Raw genomic sequence first — 26,624 nt, 5'->3', positions numbered from 1 at the left:
GGATAGTTCGAAAATGCAGTATTGTTATTAGTATCAGAAAAGAGGAGTGATGGGGTAACAGCATTGTGAGAAGTAAACAGTTACTGGAGAGGTGAGAAGAAAGATGCACTCAAAGGGTAGGTGGGCACTACTGATGAGAGAGAGGGTCACTGACAGGAAAAGGGAACAGAAGGGGAGAGAAGGACAGAAATGGGAGAGCAGAGCAAAGACAGGAGAATGAGAAACTGACAGGAAGAGGTGGACCGTGGACAGTGAACGATGTGGATAGTGTTGCAAGAGAGGGGCAGTGGTGGAATATGTAGGTGATGTCTGCAGAAACAGAGAACGCATCAGAAATTTTTACTTTCAACTGGAGATTATTCTTGTTGCTCATTTTAAAAACCTTATTGGATTTTGCTATTTGGTGGGCTGAGGAGCCGATCAATATATAAGAACCGTAAGTTGCACCGTGTACGCACAATTTAAACTTGCTGTCTAGTAAAACCACAATTTCGTAATATTTAATCCAATTGAGGCTAGGGTTACTGGTATGTTGGTAATCTGAGTACAGATTCAAATTTAGGTTAAGATCGTGATTATAGTAAATATGTGATAATATATGTTCTATACAACTGTAGGTAATTTCATTCCTTCATCCATTTGTATAGTGTGTTTATGATTTTATTTCTGTAGATGTTTAAATGGACATCAGAACAACTGATCAGTCAATAACAATTTGCAGACTTTGATTTGCTGAACATGAGATGCTTGACTTTCTGTCACTGACTCATTGCACCTACAACATGCCTCCTACCTCAACAGGTATATTGGCGCATGTCTTGCTACACTATAAAATAGGTGAATATTCAAAACCTTTTACTGTCACTGAATGGGAGCGGCAGACTCCAAGTGGGCGGAAATTCCAAAACTTGGGTGTGTAAGTTGAAATGTCCCTACTCCTTTGAATGTAAGTGGAGCAGAAAAATGCATTTCCTCATAATCTTCACTAATTATACATTATTCAGTGTGTTAATGTGTGGCAATTTTACGTATAAAGAAGCCACACTTTGCATAATAGAAGTATAATCAGTGTATATAGCTTATTCAAGTGTAACTGCTCAAAAGCCTTTCACTGTAAACATAATGCTGATTTCGAAATCTACTTTCACATTTCCCTTCTTGTTGCAGAAACAAAATCAGTTACACTAGTTAAAAGAATTGCTCATTGTTTTATTTTAGAAATGTTTAGGATAGGATTATATGTTGTCAGATTGATTAATTGTTTGTTTGAATGTTATGCTTAACTATAACTCCATGAATAAAGCCTGTAACTTTGATTAATTTTCTAATAAATCTTGATGATTTGGACACCATCCTCTCTGTTGTTCTTGTGGAACGAAACTGATTTCCTTGTAGTTTTACTTGATGTACTGATGTTAGTTCCCAATGTAAATATTCAGCTGATGTTTAAAGGCCTATACCATCGGTGGTGCAATCTGTTTGACGATTACACTAGATCTGGGAGATTCCGAAAATTGCAGAGCACCATAAGTTTATGTTAAACATCTAAAACAGGGTTGATTTCCATCCAGTGCATTACAAATTCATTATAATCAATAGCACTCTTAATACAACTGTAAATATGACTGATGGGACCATTGTGGATCTGCCACATTTTAATAGACTACCTTGTTCAACAAACTCTAAATAAGTCCCTTAGACTCCTGATAGACCTAGTCGGGATCGAAGCACCGGCACTATTAAGCATATACATGAATTTCCATATTTGAAATCCGACCCATTACAGACTCTGAACTTCATTGCAAGCCATAGCACCAAAAATCATTGAAGACCACACTAATTACTTACCACATCATTTGCTAGGCTATACTTTGGCACAGCAAATATGATGCTTAGAATTCAATGAAAGCAAAAGGAACAAATGATGGACGGAATGCTGAACAATGCAAATATTCACTCCCTGTCACAATGATCTGGGTTTAATCAATGATGGTCTGAACACCATATTAGTACAAGACACTATGGGCCTTATTTATGAGGCCGTGCATCACTTTTACGATGCCGGTGCGTCACTTTTGGTGACGCACCAGCAGCGTAAAAAATGTGCCTTGTTGCACCATATTTACAAAGTGACGCATCTAGGTAGATGTAAACTTTGTAAACCCCTGCTCCACATTATACCTGCGCCAGGTACAATGTATGCGGGGGCGTTCTGATGCAAGAAAGGGTCGTAGAAGTGACGCAGTGAAATCTATAGGAGTACACGGCACCATTTCTAGGCCACAAATGCGTCAATATCTTATGCCTGCCTCACACACTCCAGCAATGCGTCACTTTTGCATCATACAGATACGTCAGAAATACTGACGTATCTGTAACTCCTTGCGACATGATACATCATAAAGTAAATATGATGCATCAATCATGTGGCAAGGAGGACGCACTGAGAAGTGACGCATCGCTGCTTTCACACAGCAATGCGTCGCTTCTCATAAATGAGATCCTATGTATATTACTCTGTATGACGAGATAGAAAATAAAATAGTGTTCTGTGTGCATATGTTGTTTTGTTGCCTGTTCCAAGGCATGGTGTGGTGAAAGTAGACCATTCTGGCTGTTAATAGCTTAGAAGTACAGAGCATAAAAACACAATTAAAAACAAAATTCAAACTTCCTCCTACCTTATCCCCACGGACTCCCTTCATGCCAGTCTCTCCTTGTAAACCCTATGGACAAGGAAAGAAGGTAAGTCTTTGTGGTATATGGGTTAGAATGGAACGGTTGCCTTTTGCTAAGGGTGTAACTCGAGTTCTTCACAAATGTGAAGGAGGGTACAATACATGACACACTGAAACAGGTAAATGAGTATCTTGGGTTTTACACGTTCACCATGAGGGGGACCTCCTGATAGGCAAAGGTCTGCATTTGTGTGTTCAAAAGCACTCTATAAATTGGCCTTTGAATAGGTTGTATGTCAGAAATGCAAATAATATTACAAGACTTTGGTAGCAATTATATCAACCACCAAAATATTGTAGAGATAAACATATACAGATAAGTATGAATCTACTAGCCTTGACTTCAGATCTACATTACTTGAAAAGCTGGTCCTCATGCCACCTCCCCCTGCAACAGTTATCCTGTACAACTTGCCAACAGTCTGCTATACTTGCTGCCTGTCTACCTTCTGCCCTCTCTTTGAGCCTCCTCTACTTGCTTCTTGCTCTGTTTTTCCTTTTCTGCTCATTTTTTTGCTTTCTGATTTGCCTTTTGCGGCTCGTTTTCCTGTTCTCTCGTTTGCTCTCTTCTGCTCTGTTTTTCTTTTTCTGCTCGCTGTTCTGCCCCCAATTTTGCCTTTTCTACTCATTTTTCTGCCCTCAGTTTTGCCCTCTTTTACTCTGTTTTGCCTTTTCTGCTTGTTTTTTTGCCCTCTGTTTAGCCTTTTCCTCCTCTTTTTTCTGTCTTCTGTTTAGCCTTTTTCTGCTAATTTCTCTGTCCTCTGCTTTGCTCTCTGCTGCTCTATTTTGCCTTTTCAGCTAATTTTTCGGCCCTCTATTTTACCTTTCTTCTCTCTGATTCACCTTTTTCTGCTTGTTTCTTCCCTCTTTCTGCCGTTTTCTCAAGACCAGGTTTTTTGACGTGGACCTCGCACCCCAGCACCCACCTACCACCAGGGTTGACAGTGCCACACTTTACAAATGCTGATTGATGTATATATCCCACCAAAGTACACACATGTGGAGTTAAGTTTAGTAAACCTTAGCTTACCTAGATAGACTTACCTTGTTGATATTCTTTTCATCTACACAGAGCTTATTGATAATATATTTGTAGAACAATATTTAAAGCTCGATGATCTGGCACAGACATTATGAATGTTTTTCTGGGCACCTCTTTCATCATATGTCCAAGACGTTATAGCTAAAGTTATTCCAAACTTAGCTATTATATGTGGGCTGAATACTGCCTTTCAATAGACATCAGGATATCATAATATACCTTACTGTTCTCTTTAAAACATTTAATTAGCTTGATATTGGCAAATAGCTGATAAAATATGACCACGTTTATCATTGATGCTTGGATTTTCAAACCTATGTGTTTGCATCTTTTAAAGAAGAAATTTGAATGCCCCGTAAAATTCACTAACACAGGCATTGCTATTTCTGCATTTTTTTCAGACAGCTTGTCTAATTTAACTACAATTATGAAAATGGTTGCTGTGTTCTTGAAGCATTTCCTTTATTGTTCCTCCATAATTTTACATCCAACAATTTAGGACAAATTTTCTCCAATATCATCGATCAGGTTTTATAATTGTGTGCTGAGTTTCATCTATAATCAAAGCAATGGGCATTAACACAATTGCTGTGCCAATTAGGGGTGGGACAAGACCTTTTATTATCTGCAGGTGCCACACTGTTCCCTCTGCTTCTGCTGGTTTCGCATCCACCTCTACCAACGTTTAAAATAAAGGAAGTGCAGGCTGAACAGCTTATGGACAAGAATTCCTCATTCTGTGCAGTAAGGAATGCATGAAACAAGGAATTCTTGTTCTATCCAGCTGGGTCATGTTATGAACCCCAATGTACACTAATCTAGGCCTAGGTAGCTACACAACCGTTTACCTACATTAGTCCTACCTTGCTCTGCATAACGTTTCTAGAACTGACCTTTTACCTAGTTATGTGCTGAATGCATGTTGACCAGTTTTCTCCAAAACATGCCTGTTTTATTATCCATGAGAATGCCTAGTATCATATCTTAATCCCATGCCCAGGACGTACACAGCAGGATTACCATATTCTGTATAATAACTCTGCACAAAAGTCACCCCTATTGTCATCCTTGGGCGACAGGTCCTTTACACATAATGGCAAACCATTACTTATTTAGGTAGAACCCCTGAGGGTACCTTTCGGGTATAAGAAAGCCACATCTTCACTGGGGAACCAGAGGAGAAGCTTCCATGCTGACAAAATACACAGAGATTCCTGCATGCAAAAACTCCAGCACGCAGTGGTCTGAAATCGCTTGCGGGGTGTCCAACTCGAGACCAAGACAGGATCCTTCATTATCTCCCACCAGGTAATGGGGTTGGCTCTCTCCTAGGAGATTCTTTGCTTTACACCCACATACATGCTAAGTATAATTAGGTACACTTAGGTAGGGTTTGCATCTTAGGGTCTGGTGGCTCAGTGGACTAATGCATCCACTGCAGGGGCCTGTGTTCGACCTCATGGGCACAGGTTCAAATCGCGGTGGGTCCACTCTGCCTTTCATCCATCTAAGGTTGATAAAATGAGCATCATTAAGTTGGGTAACTATAAACATCTGTTATTCAGCGCCAAGAGACCTCGTTGAGTTGCATGTGTGCTTTACAAAAACACACAATATGTCATATTGATTACTGCCATGTATCTATATGCCTGCATATCTTCACTGTTTTAGCACCATGGTGGAATTCTACCTTTGATTTACTCTGTTGGTGGTGGTTATCTTATACATCTGTTTCTGTCTAATGATTGTCACAGCAAACATGTTTTATACTAGAATGACGCTGGTTCAATAAATGCTTATTGAAAACTTCCCCATCGTTTATTCTGTGAATCTCTCTGAGACTAACTGAGCACGTTTCCTGGACGAAAAGTGCTGTACTTTTTTCTATGATCCCTTAAGGATCAAGGGTTGTCATGTTCAATATTTGCCAGAAACTATTCACTTCTTGGTAAGGTTGGGGGCTTATAATGGCACGGTGAGCTAGCTGGTCTACAGGCTAACATATCCTTTGGGAATGTCTAGAATCAGTTTGGACACCAATCCCTTAGTTTATGTTGTCTAAACACGCAGATCCTATATAGATTTGTAGAACTACATGACAGTCAGAATCTGGACAAAGTAATAACCTTACTGTAATAAAATAATGACCTCCTAACTGATGACAGTGCATCAAAGCAAGTACCCCAGCAGGGGACTGGGCTATCCGGGCATCGGGCTTTTCCCCAGAAGACTAGAAGGATGGGTCCGGTTTTGTTACTGGGAGCCGGTTTTGTAGCAGTGCTGCAATACCGGCTCACAGTAACAAAAGCTGCAAGCAAGCATTCGCAGCCTCCCAAGGACACGCAGTGCTTCCACAGGGGCTGGTATGAGAAAACTGCCAGGACTGCTTTGGGTTCCCAGCCCGGCCCTGGCAGGGGAACCTGTGCTTGGTGCCTGCCTTGTAGAGTGTCAGGCGAACCATGCAGGGTGGAGCTGCACACAGTATGTCCTGCTGGGGAATTTCCTTTCAAAGGCACTGTCAAGGGTCCAGGCAATGCATTTACCTTAATGCAATTATTGTTAAGGCAAATACATTGACTGGCCCCTCACCGTGCTCTGAAAAGTAACAGTGCTTTCTATTTTTTTGTTCTGCAGAGCAGTGGTGCAAACTTGATTCCACGCTGAAAATCAGGGAAAACAAGTAAATTCCCCTAAATATTTCACCCACCCCAGTGCAGAGTCAGTTTGATCAGTTTTCTTCTACTTGTATGATTCCAGTTTTTAGGCTGTGTTTGTATTTCATAGTGTGCAGTCCCTTGTGTGGAAGATGCCCCCTGTCTATTTAATATACTTATGTGGGCCACAAAATAAATCATTTGGCCAGGCGGTTGAAAACAAAAAACTAAATAAAAAGAAAACAAACATAATAATACTGTATTATGTAATTTACAATATTCCAGGCCTTGGTAAAAAGTACTTAATAAAAACATAAAAAGGACCATTTCCCTTTTATTGTTAATGAGGCAACAAGTAATAGATGGAAACTGAAAACTGACAGGGGAATTAAAGGGGCAAAATAAAGAAACTGAAAGGTTAATGAGCTACTGAAGTTAGCAGGAAAGGGGGAAACTGAAATACAGTGGGACTGATGAAAGGAGAAAGAGGACAGGGAGATTTCCATGGAAAGTTGGAAGGTAAGTCAGTTTGTGAGTGTTGAGTCAGTTTGCGAGTGTTGAGTCAGTTTGTGAGTGTTTAAGTTGAGTCAGTTTGCGATTGTTGAGCCCGTTTGCGAGTGTTGAGTCAGTTTGGGAGTGATGAGTCAGTCCATAAGTGTTAGGTCAATTCATTAGTGCAGCTGATTTGCCGCAATTTCATTGGTCCATCCCAATACTCATATTTAAAGACTGGATCAGCTTAGACTGCTCATGAAGGATTTACTTGCAAGAAAAACAAAGAAATGAGCTGTGTGATGACTTACTGGTGCTCCAAGATGACCTGGTGGTCCTCGCGGCCCTTGAGGTCCCACAATACCCTACAGAGAAACATAAAAACAACATTGTTTAAAAAAATTACAAACTTTTTGCAAAAAAGGTAAGACAAACAAATATGGTTAACATTCTGTTGTTCTTAAAATTAGGACATTACATTATTTTGAAACTTTCACAGAATGACACTGGATGTCGATTGAAGAACTGTTTTTATTCCTGAGTTAAAATATGCAAATTGTTCACACTCCAATACAGTGTTAAGACTGATAATCTGGTGAAGTGAAGTTAAAAGAACACATTATCACACTGAAGGGCAGTCCTGGACACTGGTTCATCACCATGTTTATGTAATGCCTGTCTTCATATAAGTATATTGACAACCATTGATTGTGTTAAAAAAAGGCCCTCACTGAAGGGTCCCCCCAAACATTTTGCCTACCTACTCCTCTTTTCGCTGAATTATTTTTGTTGGCCTTAGGACTCTGAGCACTTTACCACTGCTGACCAGTGCTAAAGTGCATGCGATTCTCCACTAAACCTGGTAACATTGGTGTTTACACAATTGGCATATTTAATCTACTTGTAAGTAATATTAATAATAACCAGGTATTTTTAAAGTGCAAACTATTCACCCCTAAGGGTCTCAAGGCGCCGGGGGCCATTGGAAAGATTAAGCGATCGATTGCCCAGAGTCACATGGTGCTGGCCTGACCTGCCGCCGCGATCGAACCGTGAGCCCTGTGTTCCAGAGTCAGCCGCCCAGGCCTCTTCCCCACACCTCTTCCTTCTTTACAAGTCGCTTGTAAAGTGGTAAACCAAATTCCCACGGCCTGTAGATTAAATGCTACTAGTGGGCCTGCAGTACTGATTGAGCCACCAACATAAGTAGCCCTTTAAACTCTGTCATGGCAGAGCCTGTGTGTGTAGTTTCACTGCCACTTTGACTTGGCATTTAGAACCCATTGCCAAGCCTTGAACTCTCCTTTTATTACACGTAAGTCACCTTTATGGTAGGCCCTAGGTAGCCCATAGGTCATGGTGCAGTGTAAATAAAAGATAGAAGGAACAAGTTACTTACCTTCGGTAATGATGTATCTGTAAGAGACATGTTAGATCTGGGGGTCTCTATTTGGCAATGGTATTCACCTTTGTCCAAAGAGGGACCCTTACTTCTAAGTCAGGATAAGGGGATTACACCCCTTAATAAGCCCTGCTCACCACCTTGGTAGCTTGGCACGAGCTGACAGGCTTATCTCAGAGGCAGTGTGTTAAGCATTTGTGAAAATACACAATAATACAGTGAAAACACTACAGATGGACACAACACAGGTTTTTATAAAAATAAGTATTCTTTATATAGACTTAACACAAGACCACAAACGACAAAAATCCACAATACAATACTTAAGATTACTTAAAAGATGATTAAAGTTGCTTAGTTCAAGTTGATGATAAATGCGATAAAGTTCTCAACAAAGTACCTGGATGCGTAACGCAAAGTAAACAAAAGGCTCGCAAAAAGCGAGATGCGTCGGTTCCGTGATCTGGGGAAACAGTTGCGTCCTGCCTCACTGCTTGCGCAGAGTAGGGGACTCGTCGTGAGCCTTACCGCCGGAGGTGATGCTTAGATTCTGGGCTTGCGGGCCCGTTGCGGTGCGCAAGATGGCGCCTTGATGCGATGATCCAGTTGCGATGCGAGAAGATGGCGCCCTTGATGCGGCGATGCGATGACGATGACGCCCTGGCAGCCTTGTGACGACTCTGCACTTTGGAGCCGCGACAGGCCCTGCAACACGCTTCTCCGGTGATGTGATGGCGACTCTCTCGATACGTCGTGCCTTAATGCTTGCGCAGAGTAGTGGATGGGTCGTGATCCTTACTGGTGCGGAGGTGATGCATAGATTCAGGCCTGTGGGCCCATTGCGGTGCACTAGATGGCGCCTTGATGCGACGCGATGATCCGGTTGCGATGCGAGAAGATGGCGCCCTTGATGCGGCGCTGCGATGACAATGCGATGATGCCTTGGCAGCCTTGCAACGACTCTGTACTTTGGAGCCGCAACAGACCCTGCGACATGCTTCTCTGGTGATGTGATGGCGACTCTCACAATGGCGTCACGCTTCTCCGGTGATGCGACAGCAGGCAGCTTCGATGAACACACGCTTCCAGGGAGATGCAGCGCAGGCTCGCTTCTCCGGCGATGCGACGATTTCAGCTGCGGAGGCGACACGCTTCTTCTCGATGCGTCGCGCTTCCAGCTTCCAGCATGCAAGTGTCTGGAGTCAGATTTCCCAGCAAGGAAATTCAGGGGGGCGCTGAAGGTGAAGCCTTTTGTCCCTGAGACTTCAGCAGGCGTCAAGCACAGTTAAAGCCCTTGGAGAATATTCTGTAGATGAAAGTCCTTTACAAAGTTCCTTCTCCTTTCCCTTGGTAATGAAGCAACCACTGCAGGCCAACCCAGCAAACAGCACACTGGGAGTACAACTCCTGCAGCTTCCTTGGTTCTTCTCCTTGGCAGAAATGTTTCTTGTCCAGAAATGACCTAATTTCTGGGGATCAGGGTCCAAATATTTATACCCCAAAATCCTTTGTTCTCTGAAGGCAGAGAGGCCTCTGCCTAGTCCAAACCAGTTCCTGAGCACTTTGTTTACATGGCTCTCTTCTTCCTTTCACTGTGCAGGGCAGAGACATCAGCCGCCCCACAGGAGGTGGAGCCAGCACAGGGAAGGGAAGATACAGCTCTGGAGCACTCTGTTGACATGATTCCTCCTCTCCTTTCACAGTGCAGGGCAGAGACATCAGACTAGCCACAGGAGGTGGTGACAGCATTGTAGAGGGAAGGCCCAGCCCTATTCAGGTCCCAGGTGCAACCCCTAACTCCCATTTAGATGCAGATCTCTCTATTCACCACCGGGCTGCCCCAGCCTGTCTCCTGGAATCCCCCAGCCCTGCCACTCACAAACCAAGACAAGGAATACACAACCCAGCTGAGGCAGGCCTGGATACTTAGGCAAGAAAATAGAATATTAAAACCAACTTTACTAAAAGATGTATTTTATTATTCAGGCATTCTAAATTTGAATTTCAACCAGGTTCCCTGAGTCAGTTAGGATGATAAGAATGTAATAATCTAACTGCCCATTCTGGCCTCTGCAGAACAGGTAGCCTTCAATAGTGAAACACAAAAATGGCAGTAATTCACTATTAGAACATGCTACACACATCAGAGCATGTCCTACCTTATACTTACAATGCACCCTGCCCTTGGGCCTACCATAGGGGTGTCTAACATGAAGCAAAGGGAAGGTTCAGGGACTGGCAAGTGGGTACACTTGGCCAAGTCGACATAGCAGTGCTAGACTGCACACAGGCCTTGCAATGGCAGGCCTGAGGCACACTTTACAACCTGCTTCTGTGGGTGGCACAACCAGTGCTGCAAGCCTACTAGCAGCATTTGTTTACAAGCTCTGGGCACACATGGTGCACTGTACTAGGGGCTGACAGATAAATCAAATAACCCAATCATGGAATAACCAATTGGTACACACATTTAACATAGGGAGCACTTGCACTGTGGCACTGATTAGCAGTGACACAGTGTCCAAAGCATAAAACCAGCAGAAACATATGAAAACAGAGGAAGCACTGCATCAAAAATGGAAGGGAGACTCACGCCAATGATGCCAGGTCTAACAAGACATATGTAGTTATAGATTATGTACCTTAGAATTACCCCCAAGAGTCAGACTGGCTCGAGAGAATTTTTCTGTGTCAGTACCCCTGCGCATCGATAGGTGGCATTAGTCGACTCCACGTTGGTTGTCGGCGTCGTGGTCGCTGGGATGACGTTGTCTACTTAGACCCCGTCCCTGTGTGCTGACGTCAGTTCTGACATGACTTTCCAAGCCAGAAGCGCAGAGCCATGCAAGACACTGACCAATGGGTCACTAGGGCCCTAGAAGGGAGTCCCTATTCCTAGAAGTCAGTTCGCAGAATGGGAAGGATGAGTGGGGCGGTAAGAAATCTATAACTACATATGTCTCTTACAGATACATCATTACTGAAGGTAGGTAACATGTTCATCTGAATGAGACCGTAGGTATAGATTCCTTACCATAGAATAGATACCCCAGCAATATATCTTGATGCATAGGACAACACATCGAGAGATGAAACATTTATGCACGGCCTGACCTTTCTTGGCGCCCACATAACCCACAAAGAGTTGATCGGCCGCCCCGAATTCTTTAGTGCGGTTAAGGTAGAAGGACAGCACACGTTTTGGGTCTAGGCGGTGGAGTGTCTCCTCCTCTTTGGAAGGGTGCGGAGAAAAAGAAGAAGGTGGTCAATGTGATGGCCTGACCTATGTGGAAAAGGATAACCACTTTGGGCAGAAAAGAGAGCCTTAGTGCAAAGGACCACTTTGTCCGAATGAACAGTAAGAAAGGGAGGCTTGGAAGACAGATCCTGAAGCTCACTCATCCTGCGAGCAGAGGTGATGGCAGGTAGGAAAGCAGTCATTAAAGAAAGAAGACGAAGAAGACAATTATGTAGTGGCTCAAAGAGAGTACACATAAGTACAAGATTCAGGTCCCACTGGAGCATTACGAAAGGAGAAGAAGGAAAAAGATGAGTAAGGACTTTCAGAAATCTGTTTACAATAGGGGACTTGAAAAGAGATGGCTGATCAGGAAGGCGAAGAAAGGCCAAAATAACGGAAAGATAGCCTTTAAGAGTGCCCAAAGCAGAGCCCTGCTGGGCCACAGAAAGAATGAGGAGGAGAACCTGTGAAAGGGGGGCAGAAAGGGGTACCACAGTCTTTGCTGTGCACCATGTCACAGATGTGTTCCATCTACAGATGTGTACTGTCCTAGTGGAGGGATGCCTGGGTGCAAAGATGATGTCACTTACTTCTGGAGGAAGGTCGAAAGCTGTCAACTGTCACCGCTCAATTTCTGCACAAGCAGACGGAGGCTGGACAGGTTCGGGTGGAGAACTGTTCCCTGCTGCTGTGACAGAAGATCCTCCCGAAGAGCCAGTTTGATCAGAGGATCGATGGCCATGCTCAAGAGCTCGGGGTACCAGACTCTTTGTGCCCAGTATGGAGCCACAAGAATAAGTAGGGCCCGGTTGCGCTTGATCTTCTGCAGCACTCTGGGTAGAAGTGGTACAAGCAGAAAGGTGTACAGGAGGCCGCAATTCCATTCATAATGAAAGGTGTCACCGAGCGAGTGCCGCCTTGGAGACTCCAATGTGCAGAACGGCTGATATTGCGTATTCTCTTAGGTGGCAAATAGATCTAACCAAGGTTCTTCACACTGCTGAAAGAGACCTTGTTCCACCCCGGAGAGAAGACACCGTTTGCGATCCATCATGCACCAGCGGCTGAGTTCATCCTCCCTGGCATTCAGTGAACCCACCACAGAAACTCACAACAACTTCAGAGCCGCTACCAACTCCCACCACCACCTCATCAGAAAAACAAAGAAAAAAGCGATTGAAGATAAAATCTCCACACACGCACACAACAGCAAAGAACTCTTCAGCATCATCAAGGAGTTTGCCCAACCCACCAGCGAGTCGACTGATATCCCTCTCTCACAAGACCTCTGAGACAAACTCAGCACCTTCATCCGCACCCTACTGGACAAAGAAGAAACAGTAGCCCTCATCCTCCTCGGCCTCTCAGCGGCATTCAACACAGTCTCCGACCGCACCCTAGTACGCAGACTCCACTACGCAGGGATCCAGGACAAGGCCCTCGACTAGGCCTGGGTGGTAAATTCCGTTCCGCTTGCGTGATTTGGGTAATTTCACGTTCTGCGGAGAACGCGAAATTGCCCAAAATTCTACGTTCCGCGACTTCGCCAAATTTTTTGCTCGTTCACATTCTCAAATGCGTGTTCATGAGATATTTCCCTCGAGCACGCAAACAGCGATTGAGAACAGTAAAAAAGCATCGCGAACAAGCAATTCCACGTGTTCGCGGAATATCTGCGTGCTCGCTGAGATTTTTTACCGTTTCGCGGAGATTTGTATAACGCGATTACGCAAATTCTGCCCACCCCTACCCTCGACTGGATCAGCTCCTTCCTCTCGGGCAGATCGCAGAGGGTCAGATTCCCCCCTTTCCTCTCAGACCCCACGCCAACCACCTGCAGAGTCCCCCAGGGGTCCTCCCTCAGCCTGACACCCTTCAACGTCTACAAGGCTCTGCTCCCCCATCGTCAGAACCTACGGACTCAACATTTTGTCATACGTGGATGACACCCAAATCATCCTCTCTCAAATTATATGGGACCGCTTGGCAGCTGTGACCCTCGTCTTCTAGTTTGGAGGCAATTGAGACACCGGCCACGTCTTTTAAGCAATTTAAGCAATTTATCTACACGTTAAAGTAATTGGTGGTGAGAGTGGTAGCACTAAATTGCTCCCATTAAACTCCAACCCTTGCACCAGCTCTATGAGGAGTTCTGTACCATGTTCTACTTTTGGAAAACGTGACAAACCTTCGATTAATCAATATTGCATCAATTTAAAAACTCCCGTCCTGTGAAACTTGGATGATAAAATGATACATTACATCAATACATGTGCAGTGGTGTCCATGACTTTTTATTTTCCTCGCGTCTTAAGTACTAATGTTGTGTATATCAAAACATATCATTAACCTTGGGCGCCATGTAAGATTGGACCTACAGGTGACTAATATATTAACATTATCATGTTTAATATAATAACATTATCATGTTTTAAAACATACGTCCTGCACTATTCTGACCTCCTAATTAATGCAGTACTGATGACATGAGATAAACAGATTTTCCTTAAATTATTCATGGACAGAGAGGTACTTGACCTATTTTAATTTTCCATAATATGTACATTTAATAAAAGAGGCCAGTGTTTTTTTTGTCTAAGAACGAAACGAAACATAAGAAACTGGAGTTCAAGTCTTCAAAATAAACCGCAAAAAATAAGAAATTTCGTGTCCAACAGTTGAGGAGGAGACAGGAGCATCTGAATGAAATCAAAGCAGCTGTAAGACTAATTTGAATGCGGACCAAAAATAATGTGCAGCCTGTCCAGTTTTTTCATCCAACAGCACACTGCAAGCTGGCAATCTGGAGTCAACAACACCTATACTTTTAAACTGAAACTACAAGTCCCAAAATTCAAGGTGTCCTTGACTAAAAGGCAGGACTGACTGGACGTGTCATGTCATAAGGCACCACTTGGGATGCCTAAGGGATCCCAGGTCCCTTTTCATTCAAACTGAATATATTTATCATAAATCAGCTGTCATAAATGTATATCTTTTTTAACCATTTTGTTGAGAATTTATGAGCCTGGTTCCTCAGCTCTTTGTGTGGGTTCCCATTTAGCTTCCACTTGGCAGCTGTGCATTTGACAGGGAAATGTACAGGGAGGTCCAGCTTGGTGTCTTGTCGCTGTCTTCTCACTGCAAGTTCCCACGACTAAGCAAAGTACAATAAACACCATCCTTTCTGAATTCCCTCAGCCCCCCTCTTTTTTCCTCCCTGAAGCACAGCTGAGTGTTGATTGAGGGGCACTTTTTCTAGGAGCCCCTCTGCCAGCGATTGAGGTCAGTGTGCCTGCTGCTTCCTTCTCAAACATCTTCACCCCCTGATGAGGCAGTGATTAAAGCACACAGTCATACCTGCAGCAGCACCAGGACTGACACTTAACAAATATTAGCCCCGAGCAGAGGCAATTAGGCAGCGGCCGCCTGGTGTCCAGCCCTGGAGGGTCTTGTCAGCTGCAGGAACTGAGAGCTGTGTTCCTGCCACAGGCAATCACTTCAGACAACTGCAGGTCAGGACCATAATGGTTTTTGCTTTCTTTCCAGCTGTCTGAGACATATATATAACTTGTGATTGTTCTATAGAATTGACAGCCCTGCTGTGCTTCTCTTCAGAGCTGCTGCTTGGCCAGCAGTTTCACAATACCAAATAATTCATAGTGTGGATGGCATGCACAGTTCTAATGGACGGGGAACTCTTGCAGTAGTATGTATAGGCACCTAATCTGTGTTCTCACAGTAACCTTGCCCTGCAGAGTCAGAGACATCCCTATGGCGACAGCGCCTTGAGACCCTTACGAGTGATTAGTTGTGCTTTACAAGAACCCTGATTAATTGATTCAATATTGATGTGCCCAGCTCTCATTGAGAGGGAATAGCACTATCACTAGGTTATAAATCATGTTATTTACTGCTATAGCAGCAAAAATGGCAAACAAAAGTTGTTTCCCACATAAAGAAATTGCAGGCCAGGCTTACAGGTCTCTGAGTGGGCCTGTTAGCAAGGAGCGGGCTCTCTGCTCTGATGGAGAGCTGAGCACTTCTTAGGGGAGGGGAGGGAAGGAAAGGAACGATGAATGGTGAGGGTGAACGGCAGGAGGCGAGGTCTTGGCTTTTTTCTTTTTTTATATTTGCAAAGCATGTTCTTCTAAATGGTGTGGAATGTCCCAGATCATGAGTCAGTTGAATTTAATTATTGGTGTCAAGTGTCTTATGTCATGAGGGACACCTCGGTCGGTTCTTTTATTTTAGACAACAACCCTTTGCAAGCAGAGATTTATTGCAATGTTAAAAGTGAAACCAGAAGCCCATGAATCCCGTGGGCTAATACGTCAAGACTGGCAAAGATATCACACATGACGTGGGGACACTTGGCAGATATGCAGCTATAACCTAGTGATGAGTCTAGTGTTTTAAATGGGCAGAATGGGCAGGAGGAGCTTCGCGCGCATCCAAGATGGCAGCGTGAGCACAGGGCTCCCGAGGACCCTCGCTGCCTCCCGCATTTATCCTGTACACTATCCTGATTTGATGGGAGATCATTGAAGACACAAACCGGCTGATGTACTAGCAGGTTTTTGGGTCGAAATCGGACGCAGGGTCCCCGAGCTTTGCCGTCTTGAACTTTGCGGCCTTCTCCATGGAGCAGCCTGGACCTTGAGTGGTGGCAGTGCCTGGGTAGTAATTTAACAACAAAGGCTTGCGGGGATCGGACCACAGCCTCACTTCACTTTCGGTTTCGTTTCTCCGGCGCACTGCCTCATATATGCGGTGTGTCTGTTGATCGGACGAGCCCCGATGCCAGCTCATTGAGTTTCGAGCGGGCGACTGTTTGGCTGTGGTCTCCACTTGGCTCAACTTTGCCTCCTGTGTTCCCGTGTGTGAATTTAAAGGAGCCATTTGGACCAGATCCCAAGCCTCCCTTCGGGGCACCCGACTCGCCATGACGGGCAAGCCTGAGGGTGAGAAACGGAAGGTCAAGACCACCATCCGTGGAGGTCCTACCCAGATGAACGTCATGGATCGCTATACACTTTCTAAAGGATCCCCTGGTGGCGCACCTAAGACCCGGGAGGAGGTTGTCGACGATCCTGCTGTGTTGGCGGACTTCACACTACAAGACGTGATGGGCGCCATTGCTGGCATTCAGTCTTCTATTGGCCAACAGTATGAAGCCTTGGCCCTGAAGTTGGACACGGTGGCTATCGATGTCAACCTCATTCGCACTGACTTGGCCAAGACGAATGAGAAAGTGAAGTCATTAGACCTGAAGACATCCAGCCTTACCACGGACGTGTCCGACTTGCAAACAGAAGTGCGCAATCTTCGATCTGCTAATGACTTTTTTGCTCGTCGCTTGGAGGATTTTGAAGGCCGTGCACGGCGCAATAACGTGCGTATTATTGGGGTCCCGGAAGAATCTGGTCCACTCGCTAGTGATCTTCGAGTGGAGGACCTCATTCTTAATCATCTGGCACCAAAGGGCCTGAGCAAATTCTTTGCCATCGAACGTGCGCACAGAGTGCCAGGGGGACAGGCGAAGCCCGGTTTTCCCCCCTGTCCGATTATTGCACGGATCTTCAACTTTAGAGATCGCGACGCCATTTTGCAGGCGGCACGGACAAGCGGCCCTACGCAGTTCGAGAACGCCGCTGTGACTTTTTATCCAGATTTTTCTCAATCGGTCCAGAAACAACGTATGGGATTTCAAGGTGTGAAACGGCGACTAAGAGACATGGAACTAAAATATGCTATGTTATTCCCGGCCCGACTGCGTGTTGAATATGACAATCGAACATTTTTCTTTCTTCAGGCCTGAGGAAGTGAGTGATTGGTTGGACACTTTGCCGACTGGCCGCGCTGGCCAGGAACATGCTGGTGGTGCGGAAGGGGGACTGATGGACCAAGAATGATTACGGTGCCTGTGTCCGGAACAATTTTCAGCGTGATCAGCCGGAGTTCACTGACTTTTTTTTTTTGATCATTCCGTTTGTATCCTCGGAGGTAGCGGGGATGGCGGGACTCTTTCCTCCTCTGGGGTTTTCTTTGTGTAGATTAGTTCATGTTTGTAATTGCTAGGGCGACAGGCACACTGCAAATTGGGGTGGCTTTTGAGTCGGTGCAGGGGTGCAGGGTGGGGGGGGAGTTGTGTTGGGAACCTTGGGGGGACTGGGGGACGAGTTCTGGGATTGTTTGTTTTTTCTTTTTCAAGGCAAGGTACTTTCATTATCTTTGACACTGGTGTGATGCTCGTTTTGCGATGGGAGTTCATTTTGGACTTGGATGGGGTAGAGGGTTGAAGGTATTATGCTGGAATGTGAATGGGTTGGGTGATCGCATAAAGAGAGGGGTGGTCATGCAGCTGTTGCGGCGCCTTTCGCCTGATGTCGTTCTGTTACAAGAGACACACTTGGTAGGAAACACTTGTCACGCTCTTAATAGAAGGGGTTATCGTCTTGCTGCCCATTCTGGTTTTACCTCTAGTTCTAGAGGAGTGGGTATTCTGCTCAGGGTTTCCCTCCCCCTCGAAGTTGATGATGTGATCCTCGATGCCAGGGGTCGATATGTTGCACTTATCGGGCGGTGGGAGGGAAAGCCAATCTCGTTGGTGTCAGTTTATGTCCCCCCGTGCTTGCTATCCACGACATTCACGGACCTGGGGCGGATGGTGCTGGGTCTCCCTGAGGGTGTTTTGATACTGGGTGGTGATTTTAACTCCGTCATTTCTGGCAGGAGAGACCGCTATCCCCCCCCCCCGAGATCTTCCTGCTGCGCAGTCCTGGTTGGGCGACTTCCTGGAAACATTGGGCCTCATAGACTGCTGGAGACTAATGCACCCAGAGCAAACACAGTTTACTTTTCACTCTGGAGCTCATGGCAGTCTTTCTAGATTAGATTATATCCTGATACCGGCGGCACTGTCCCCCTAGATTGGGGAGATTAGACACCTGGCCCGGGGCATATCGGATCATTCCCCTATTTGGTTTCATTTTAATCTTAGCATCGGGGCCGAAGGCAGGGTGGCTCCGATTAACCCATGGTATCTCCTCAACCCCAAGACACGCGCTGAATTGATTAAATCATTTGATCTGTATTTTACTGAAAATGTTGGTTCTGTATCCTCACCCGTCTCATTGTGGGAAGCTTTTAAGACTGTGATCAGGGGACAGGCATTGTCTTTGGTGGGGTGTGCCAAGAAATGTAAGAACGAGGCAATTGTTCAGCTCGAAACTGAAATCACAGACCTGGAGACTGCATTGGGGCGGGGTGTGTCTCGAGAAGCATTACATGTCCTCCACCTTAAACAATTAGAATATAAAACTTTGGTTACTGATGCGGCAAAGACGATGAGTAGGGAACAGCAGGGACGGCTCTATGATGTGGGTGATAAAGCAGGAAAATTGATTGCCTGGCTGGACAGAAGAGAGAGAGCGAATTGAGTGGTTCCGGTGATTGTGACATGTGATGGTGTGGGTGTAACTGATCCTGTTGGCATTGTTGAATGCTTTGCTGATTATTTTCGAGAGGTCTATATCTCGGTGTCCGACAGGCCTGAAGAGGATTCGCACTTGTTGCTTCGGGACATAGCGCTACCCTATTTGTCGGAATCGGAGCGTGATTGCTTGGATGCCACGCCCTCGGTGGATGAGGTGGCTCTCGCGCTGCGCTCCCTTTGCTCCGGCAAGGCTCTGGGTCCCAATGGCCTTCCTGTGGAACTGTATAAGTTACGCCCTGATACTTTGGCTCCCCATCTACGTGCTATGTTTCTGGCTGCGCAAGATAATGGTCCCCTCCCCAGAGATCAGCGTCTTGCGACCATTGTGGTGATCCATAAGGAGGGTAAACCACGAGATCGCTGCTCATCTTATAGACCCGTTTCGCTTTTAAATGCGGAACCCAAGATCCTCGCCAAATTGCTTGCTAATCGTCTGATTACGGTTATTGGCGGCCTGATTCATCCGGATCAATCGGGTTTTATCCCGCACCGTTACACGGCATTAAATTTGCGACGTCTGCATGGTGTTCTCGCGAGGGCCCCGACGCTGCGTGAACCGGCCATCTTGGCGTCCTTGGACGCCATGATGGCCTTTGATACAATCGAGTGGTCTTATCTCTGGGCGGTACTCGCCAAGTTTGGATTTGGCGCGGGTTTTATCGGTTGGGTCAAACTCCTGTATAAAACACCGCTAGCCCAGGTGGTGGTTAATGGCCGCGTCTCCGTGCCTTTTACTCTCGGTAGGGGCACACGACAGGGTTGTCCGTTGTCCCCACTCCTTTTTGCTTTGGCGTTGGAGCCTCTTGCCGCCTGGCTACGGTGGGAACCCTCGATGAAGGGTATACGCTGGATGCCAGAATTTGAGGATCGCATTTCCTTATACGCGGATGATATTTTATTGTACCTTACCTCTCCCCAAAAATCGCTCAATGTGTTGTTTGACGTACTTACCTCCTTCGGGAAGAACTCGGGCCTCATCATTAATTGGTCGAAATCCTACATTTATGTACTGGCGGGTGATGTCCCTCGTTTGCCACGGGGCTGTCCCATCCAGTTGTCGCAGTCTGGCTTTAAGTACCTGGGTGTGTTTATCTCCATGGACCCGGCGGTTCACTACAAACGTAATTTGCTCCCCCCACTCCAACGGTTACGCTCCGATGTAGCGCGTTGGCGTAAATTACCGTTGTCTCCCCTAGGGCGTGCGGCCCTTTTTAAGATGATGCCCTTACCTCGGTTCCTATATGCCCTCCAGAACAGTTTTGATGTTATCCCGTCGACATATTTCCGGGAAGTAGAATCGTTGCAGAGGCAACTAATATGGGACGGACGTTCGCGCATAGCTCTTCCGAAATTGACACTCCCCTGGTATGATGGCGGTATAGCGCTCCCGGATATACGTAGGTATTACTGGGCTTCCCACCTTGCTGCTATCAACCAAGGGATGTATGGCCCGGCGTTGAATCCAGCATTTGAAATGGACAAGTGGCTGCTCCCGGGTGGTGATTATTATAGGGCACTTTACTCGGGACCCTCCCGTTCACAACTCACGGGACCTACCGCTATAGCTGTGCGGGCATGGCATAGCGCAACGGCGGCTATGGGCTGGAGTGATAAATTAACGGGTGTGACACCGCTCTATGCCTCTGCGAAGTTGGGTGGCCTATGGAGGACGAAGGGATTTGATAAGTGGGACATGATCGGTATTGGTAAAGTGCGTGATCTCTGGGTTAAAGGAAAGGTTAAGGCCTTCTCTGAACTGCAAATAGAGTATAAGCTGAGTGACAGGGAAAGATTTCGTTACATCCGGGTACGTCATGCTCTGAATTCTGTTTTGCCAGTGGGTAGTGCTGTTCCGGATTCCTCCCCCCTCGAAGATCGTATACTAGATGGCTATGTGCCGGATAGTACTATCTCACTGTTCTATAAGAAAATGATTAATGACCAATCGGGTCTGCTTGATCGCCTCCGTGAGGCCTGGATTGCTGATGGTATTGAACTGGATGATGAGGATTGGCAGTCCGCGATCTCCTCTCCCAAGGAGGTGGCGTTTACGGCCCGCCTCCGTCTGGTCCAACTCAAGATCCTCCACAGAATCTATGTCACTGGTCCCCGTCTAATTCAAATGGGCTTCTCTACGGACGGTATGTGTCGGCGTGGGTGTGGTCTCCTTGGCACCTATCTCCACATCATATGGGAATGCCCTGAGGTGGTGCAATTCTGGAAACGTATAAATGAGATTATGGATGATGTCACGGGTGTTGTTATGATGCCGGAAGCCCGACAATGTTTATTGAATGTATGGGGTCCAAATGACTATGACGTGTCGCAGCTTCGGTGGGTGACTTTGGCCAATATGGTTGGGAAGAGAGATATTGCCCAGTTGTGGGGATCCCCAAGGCCGCCTACAGTGACTGCTTGGAAAGAGAGTCTGGACTGGTGCATGTTTCGAGAGAAAACAGTATATATTGCTAGAGGCAGGCCCAAAAAATGGGGGAAGATTTGGAATCCGTGGAACTCATACTGTGGAGATATTTGTACACCCCCGCTCACCGCTATCCAGAGTCCTTCCCCGTCGCCCTGACCTATATCCCTTCCGGCTGTGGTATATCGTACTGTTCATATGCAATTCTGCCTCCGCCTCCCTCCCCTCATCTGTATTCAAAGACTTTTTTCTCCTGCTATCATGTATCTCCCGTCCTCCTTGAGCACAGACCTAATGACTGTATTATTACTGTACTGCCTTGCTTGTTTGTTCGATGTTTTTTTTTTTTTTGTGCTTCAAATAATAAAAAGTTACAAAAAATAAAAATAAATGGGCAGAATGTTATGGGGTTTTGGAATGCAGTGACTGTTGTTCAAACCGTACCACCAGTTGGTCCTGTCTGCTGCTGCTCGGTCGGTTGCTTCTTTGGGACTTAAAATAAACTTGACTGCCCTCCCCTGATCTGTCGCCATGACCTTCCTGTAGACTTCTCAGTGGTGACAATGCCTTTGACCTGAGTTGCTGATGACTGAACGAGTCATTGGGAGCTCTTTCTTGCTTTGCTCCATTGGACCATGGGTTTGATGTGTAGAAGTGATCTTGTGGTGACTTCCCTTGTGCGCTTTGTGCGTATACCATTTGACCGTGGAGTAGGAGGCCATGTCAAGCTGCTGTGTGCCCTTGGACCGTGGAGTTTGAAGTGATATTGCGCTGTCATTGGACAGCGTCGTTGAACCCTGCACGGTGTGCAGGCACTTGCCTTGTGCGTGCAGACCAGGGCTATATAGGTTGGGGTTATTTCAAACGGAAGTACACAAGGTATCATGTGGCCAGCACGTGCACCACGTTTCACACTGTTTTGGGCTGGGAAGTGTTTCCCTAGACTTAAGCAGGCACATCTCAGATCTATTCTGTGATGTGCACACTAGTTTTCAGACTTGAGGGCATATTATCAAGGCAGGCAAAATGAAATTATCGCCGCTTTTGCAGCCGTTTTCAGCCGCAAAGCGGCGATAATGTCATCGCCCTATTAGCAAGCTGTTTCTAACATCAGTTAGCGACAGCTTTTAGGTGATAGCGAGCGGTTTGTGGCCCGCTTTTCATGTCAGCGATATTTATCACTAATGACATGCAAAGTGGGCGTACCCAACCAGTTAGCGACTGAAAGCAGTCGCTAACATCGCTATCGCCTATTAGCAAGGCAGATGTAGCGATAAAAAAATGTGCGCGAAGCGCGAATATTGCTAAAAACTAACGCCTGCTCAGACCAGTTCTTAACCTGTATATCCAATGGGAGGTGGATATTCAGGTTAAGACCCTATTGGCGTTAATGCCTTAATATCGCTGGTTTTCCATCGATATTCACGCATTTCGCCGCTGTTGGAACTGGCCCTTCTTGCAGGGTCATCCCCAACCTTTTTGCTTCTTCCGCCCTTATTTTTCCTGACCCGTGGCTGTTGGCAATAGGAGTCTGCGCACTTTACTACTGCTGATCAGTGCTAAAGTGCATATGCTCTCTGTGTAAATTGTTATTATGATTGGATATACATGATTGGCATATTTGTATCACCATGAAGTCCCTAGTAAAGTGCACTGGGTGTGCCAGGGCTGGTGATGACAAATGCTACTAGTGGGCCTGCAGCACTTTTTGTGCCACCCACATGAGTAGCCCTAATATGGTGTCTCAGGCCTGCCACCGCAGTGCCTGTGTGCAGTCTGTGAACGGCCATGTCCTGCCTAACTCTTCCCTTTTCATGCACATTAGTCACCCCTATGGAAGGCCCAAGGTACCCCCCTGGGCAGGGTGCAGTGTATGTGAAAGGTAGAGCATGTACTGGTGCAGGTGACAAGCTCTTTTAGTGAATGGCAGCCATTTTCGTTTTTACTATTGTAAGGCCATCTTGCTCTATAGATTAACATGGGGGATGCTGGCTACAGTGGCTACCAGCATTTCTTCTCATTCTGAGAAGAAAATTCTGAGTTCAGGGATACTAGACTCTTATGTCCTATCTTGTTCCTACAAGATAGGACATAAGAGTCTAGTATCCCTGAACTCAGAATTTAATAACACATCTTTTAGGAAAGGTTGTTTTTAAATCCTGTGTTTGAGAGCAGCACTTTTAGAAAGTTGCTGTTCTCTTGTCTGACCCTTCTGTGTGCTTGGCCTGTTTGTGTATTGACTGTCTGGTTTGAGAGTGACAGGGGCTGGGGATTCCCCAGGAGGCTGGCTGAGTCAGCCCTAGGCTGAATGACTGCATTTGCAACTGGAGTGGTGGGAGGAGTTAGCACCTGGGCCTGAATAGGGCTGTGCCTGCCTTCCACAATGCTGGCTCCGCCTCCTGCTGGGCGGCTGATGACCCTGCCCCTCACTCTGAAAGGAAAGAAGAAGCCAGGCAAAGTGCTCAAGCAACACCCAGAACTGGTTCAGACCGGGCTCAGGGTCCACTTGCACAAAGAGAACAAATACTTTTAGGGGTATAAGTACAGGACCCCTGACAACAGAAAATTAGATCATCCTGGAATCAAGAAGGAACTTCACCCCCAGCTTCCCTGAACTCTGCTGAGAGAGTTCTGTCCTTCCTAGAGTGCTTGATCCAGTTGAGGGGCCTCTGGAAGTCGTACCTGCGCTGGGAAGCTGGAAACTAAGCTTGAGAGACTTATGCAATCGAAAAGTATCGCATCGCTCGCTGCGGAGCGCATCCCCAACAGTGCGAGGAAATTCCCGCCGCTACGAAGGCCGAGATCATCGCAGCGGCCATTGCCGCTGCCAGAGCCGTCGCATCCTTCGTTTGCGGGACGCACCAGACCGGTGCGGGAAAGTCTAACATCGCTGCGAGTGTCGTCGCAGAGCCTGTCGTCGCTGGGTGAGATCGACGCACCGCTTGCTTGCGGCCCGCATCACGTCGCTGCGAGTGTCGTCGCAGAAGCCATCGCATCGAGGAGCTGCGAGAGAGAAGATCACCTCTGGTCCACGCATCGTCGCCCCGGAGATCGTCGCAACTCCAAAGATTGTCGCATCATACCTTTACGAGGACAAACTTCCTACGGAACCTACGCACCGGAATCCATACAAGTGGCCTTCCTCCCCATACAGACCGGATTCATCGCAACTCGCCCGCTGCTGCAGCGGGGCTGTCGCATCGCCTCCCCAGGGTCTCAGGAGCAACGCATTGCTTGTTTTCCACCGCACCAGCTCCTGCTTTTGGAGTTTTGTCGCAACTAAAAGGTACTGTGAGCTAACGTGACGCAACTGTGAACTTTTCACACAACTGTGGATTATGTTATCGCAACCTGAAGAATTTTATCGCAAACCTTAAGAACTCTTTTGAAACCATATTCTTGAACTGTGTATGTTGGATTTTTGTTGTTTTGGTCTTGTGTAGTTTAGATTAAATACCTTTATTTTTCTAAACTGTTGTGGAGTCAGTTTGTGGTGTTTTCACTGTGTTACTGTGAGTGTTGGTACAAATACTTTACACATTGCCTCTGGTTAGCCTAGACTGCTCGTGCCAAGCTACCTAGAGGGTGAGCAGGGGTTATCTCAGAGGGGTTCCTCCTTACCCTGACTAGAAGCTAGGGTCCCTATTTGGACAGTGGTACCTACCCCTGCCAACTAGAGACCCCCAGATCTAACAGCTGCTATCGCCGGATATTTTATTGCTTTGGAGATAAACGTTGCTAATAGCACGTTATCTCTGCGATGAAATCCGGTGATGCTTGGCGATAAAAAAAATTTGCTATGTTTCTTTATTGATAAATATCATTACTTGTTGATAATATGCCCCACGGTTTTTCGAGTGTAAGCAAGTACAGGAGGGCAATTTGGTGGTGCACACATCAATTTACAAAGCATCAATCTGGATGCGTGTCATTTTATTAATGCATCATCCAGTGGCATGCTGGTGATGTACACATTTTTTTCATGGCCTGTTCCAGGTACTGCAATTTCGTGCATTTGCGTGCAGACTCATTTCCAATTTTGTGTTTTGGGGTTGTCACAGCATTTGCACTGATCATCATTGGTGAAATGGAATCATCAGCACTACGTAGACTCTTGACCGTGCATCTTTATTGCATATTGTGTCTTCATTTTTTCTTCTAGAGTACAGCAAAACTATATAGACCACCAGCATTTTTGGTTGCACCGGGCTCTCCACAAATTGACTGGAAACACTGTAAAGAAGGGTTTGATGCCTACATGGAGTCCACTGAAACTGATGTGTTTACTCAAAGGAATAAATACGTGATTTTAAAACATTCTCTAGGTCCTGAAGGAAGACAATGTTTAATGCACTTACAGGTGTCAAATGTGATGGAGGGAAGGGATGTTTTAGGTACGGGCACAGCTTTTATGTTAGTCATCAATTACAGGGGATTCGATTGAGTGTTATGTGGGGGCCCTGAGACTCATAGCAGCTTCTTGTAAGTGTAAATCATTTGAAGATGAAATGACTAAAGATCAAGTGGAGGAAATGAGTTATAACAAAAAGATTCAGGAGAAATTGTTGACCCCGGAATACCTATCTTTGGGACGGGCAGAATCTACATCAACCTATATGGAGCAAATGTCATTGGATACACAGGAAGATGCTTTGCAGGGGGAGGGTGCAGTAACACAAGTTGGAAGGAAAAGTGATGGGAAGAAAAAGAATTTAGAATGCTACAGATGCGGCAGAAGAAATAATTTGGGGTATGCCTCTTGTAGTCCAGCTTTTGATGCAGCATGTACCAAATGTAAAAAGAAAGGGCATTTTGCTAAGGTGTATAAGTCAAGTGGGATGGAAGTGGCTACAAGCTGGGAAATCAAGTCGGAGTCAGATGAGGACAGTATGGTGTTAACTGTGGAGGAGGCAGAAGGGGAAAGTGTAAAGGAGAATGTCTTGCATATTGGATAAGGCTGTGTGAAAAGCGCAAATTGACTCATAGATTTATTGGATGTATCGGTTACCATGATGGCTGGTTTTGGGTCCTTTTTCATACTTATTGGATCAAAGAATGGAATAGATTTGAGAATAAGATTCTCAGGAAGTCTTATGTGCATCCAGTTGTGCATAGAGGTGTAGGGCAAGTTTGAT

At 45.9% G+C, this 26,624-nt stretch overlaps 1 protein-coding gene across 1 annotated transcript in view; it reads right to left on the bottom strand.

The window, feature by feature from the left end:
- The window catches only part of COL22A1 (collagen type XXII alpha 1 chain), a 1,057,215-nt gene that overhangs the window by 385,730 nt on the left and 644,861 nt on the right, over nt 1-26,624 (bottom strand). Inside the window, exons 16-17 of the mRNA XM_078686128.1 lie at nt 7,238-7,291; nt 2,682-2,726 (exon numbers count right to left, since the gene is read on the bottom strand). Of these exons, the coding sequence (XP_078542254.1) occupies nt 2,682-2,726; nt 7,238-7,291 (99 nt within the window). The remainder of the gene's footprint in view (nt 1-2,681; nt 2,727-7,237; nt 7,292-26,624) is intronic.

This window comes from Lissotriton helveticus, chromosome 4_1 (assembly GCF_964261635.1).
Source record: "Lissotriton helveticus chromosome 4_1, aLisHel1.1, whole genome shotgun sequence".
Taxonomy (NCBI): domain Eukaryota; kingdom Metazoa; phylum Chordata; class Amphibia; order Caudata; family Salamandridae; genus Lissotriton; species Lissotriton helveticus.
This window is presented reverse-complemented; position numbering and strand designations above follow the sequence as displayed.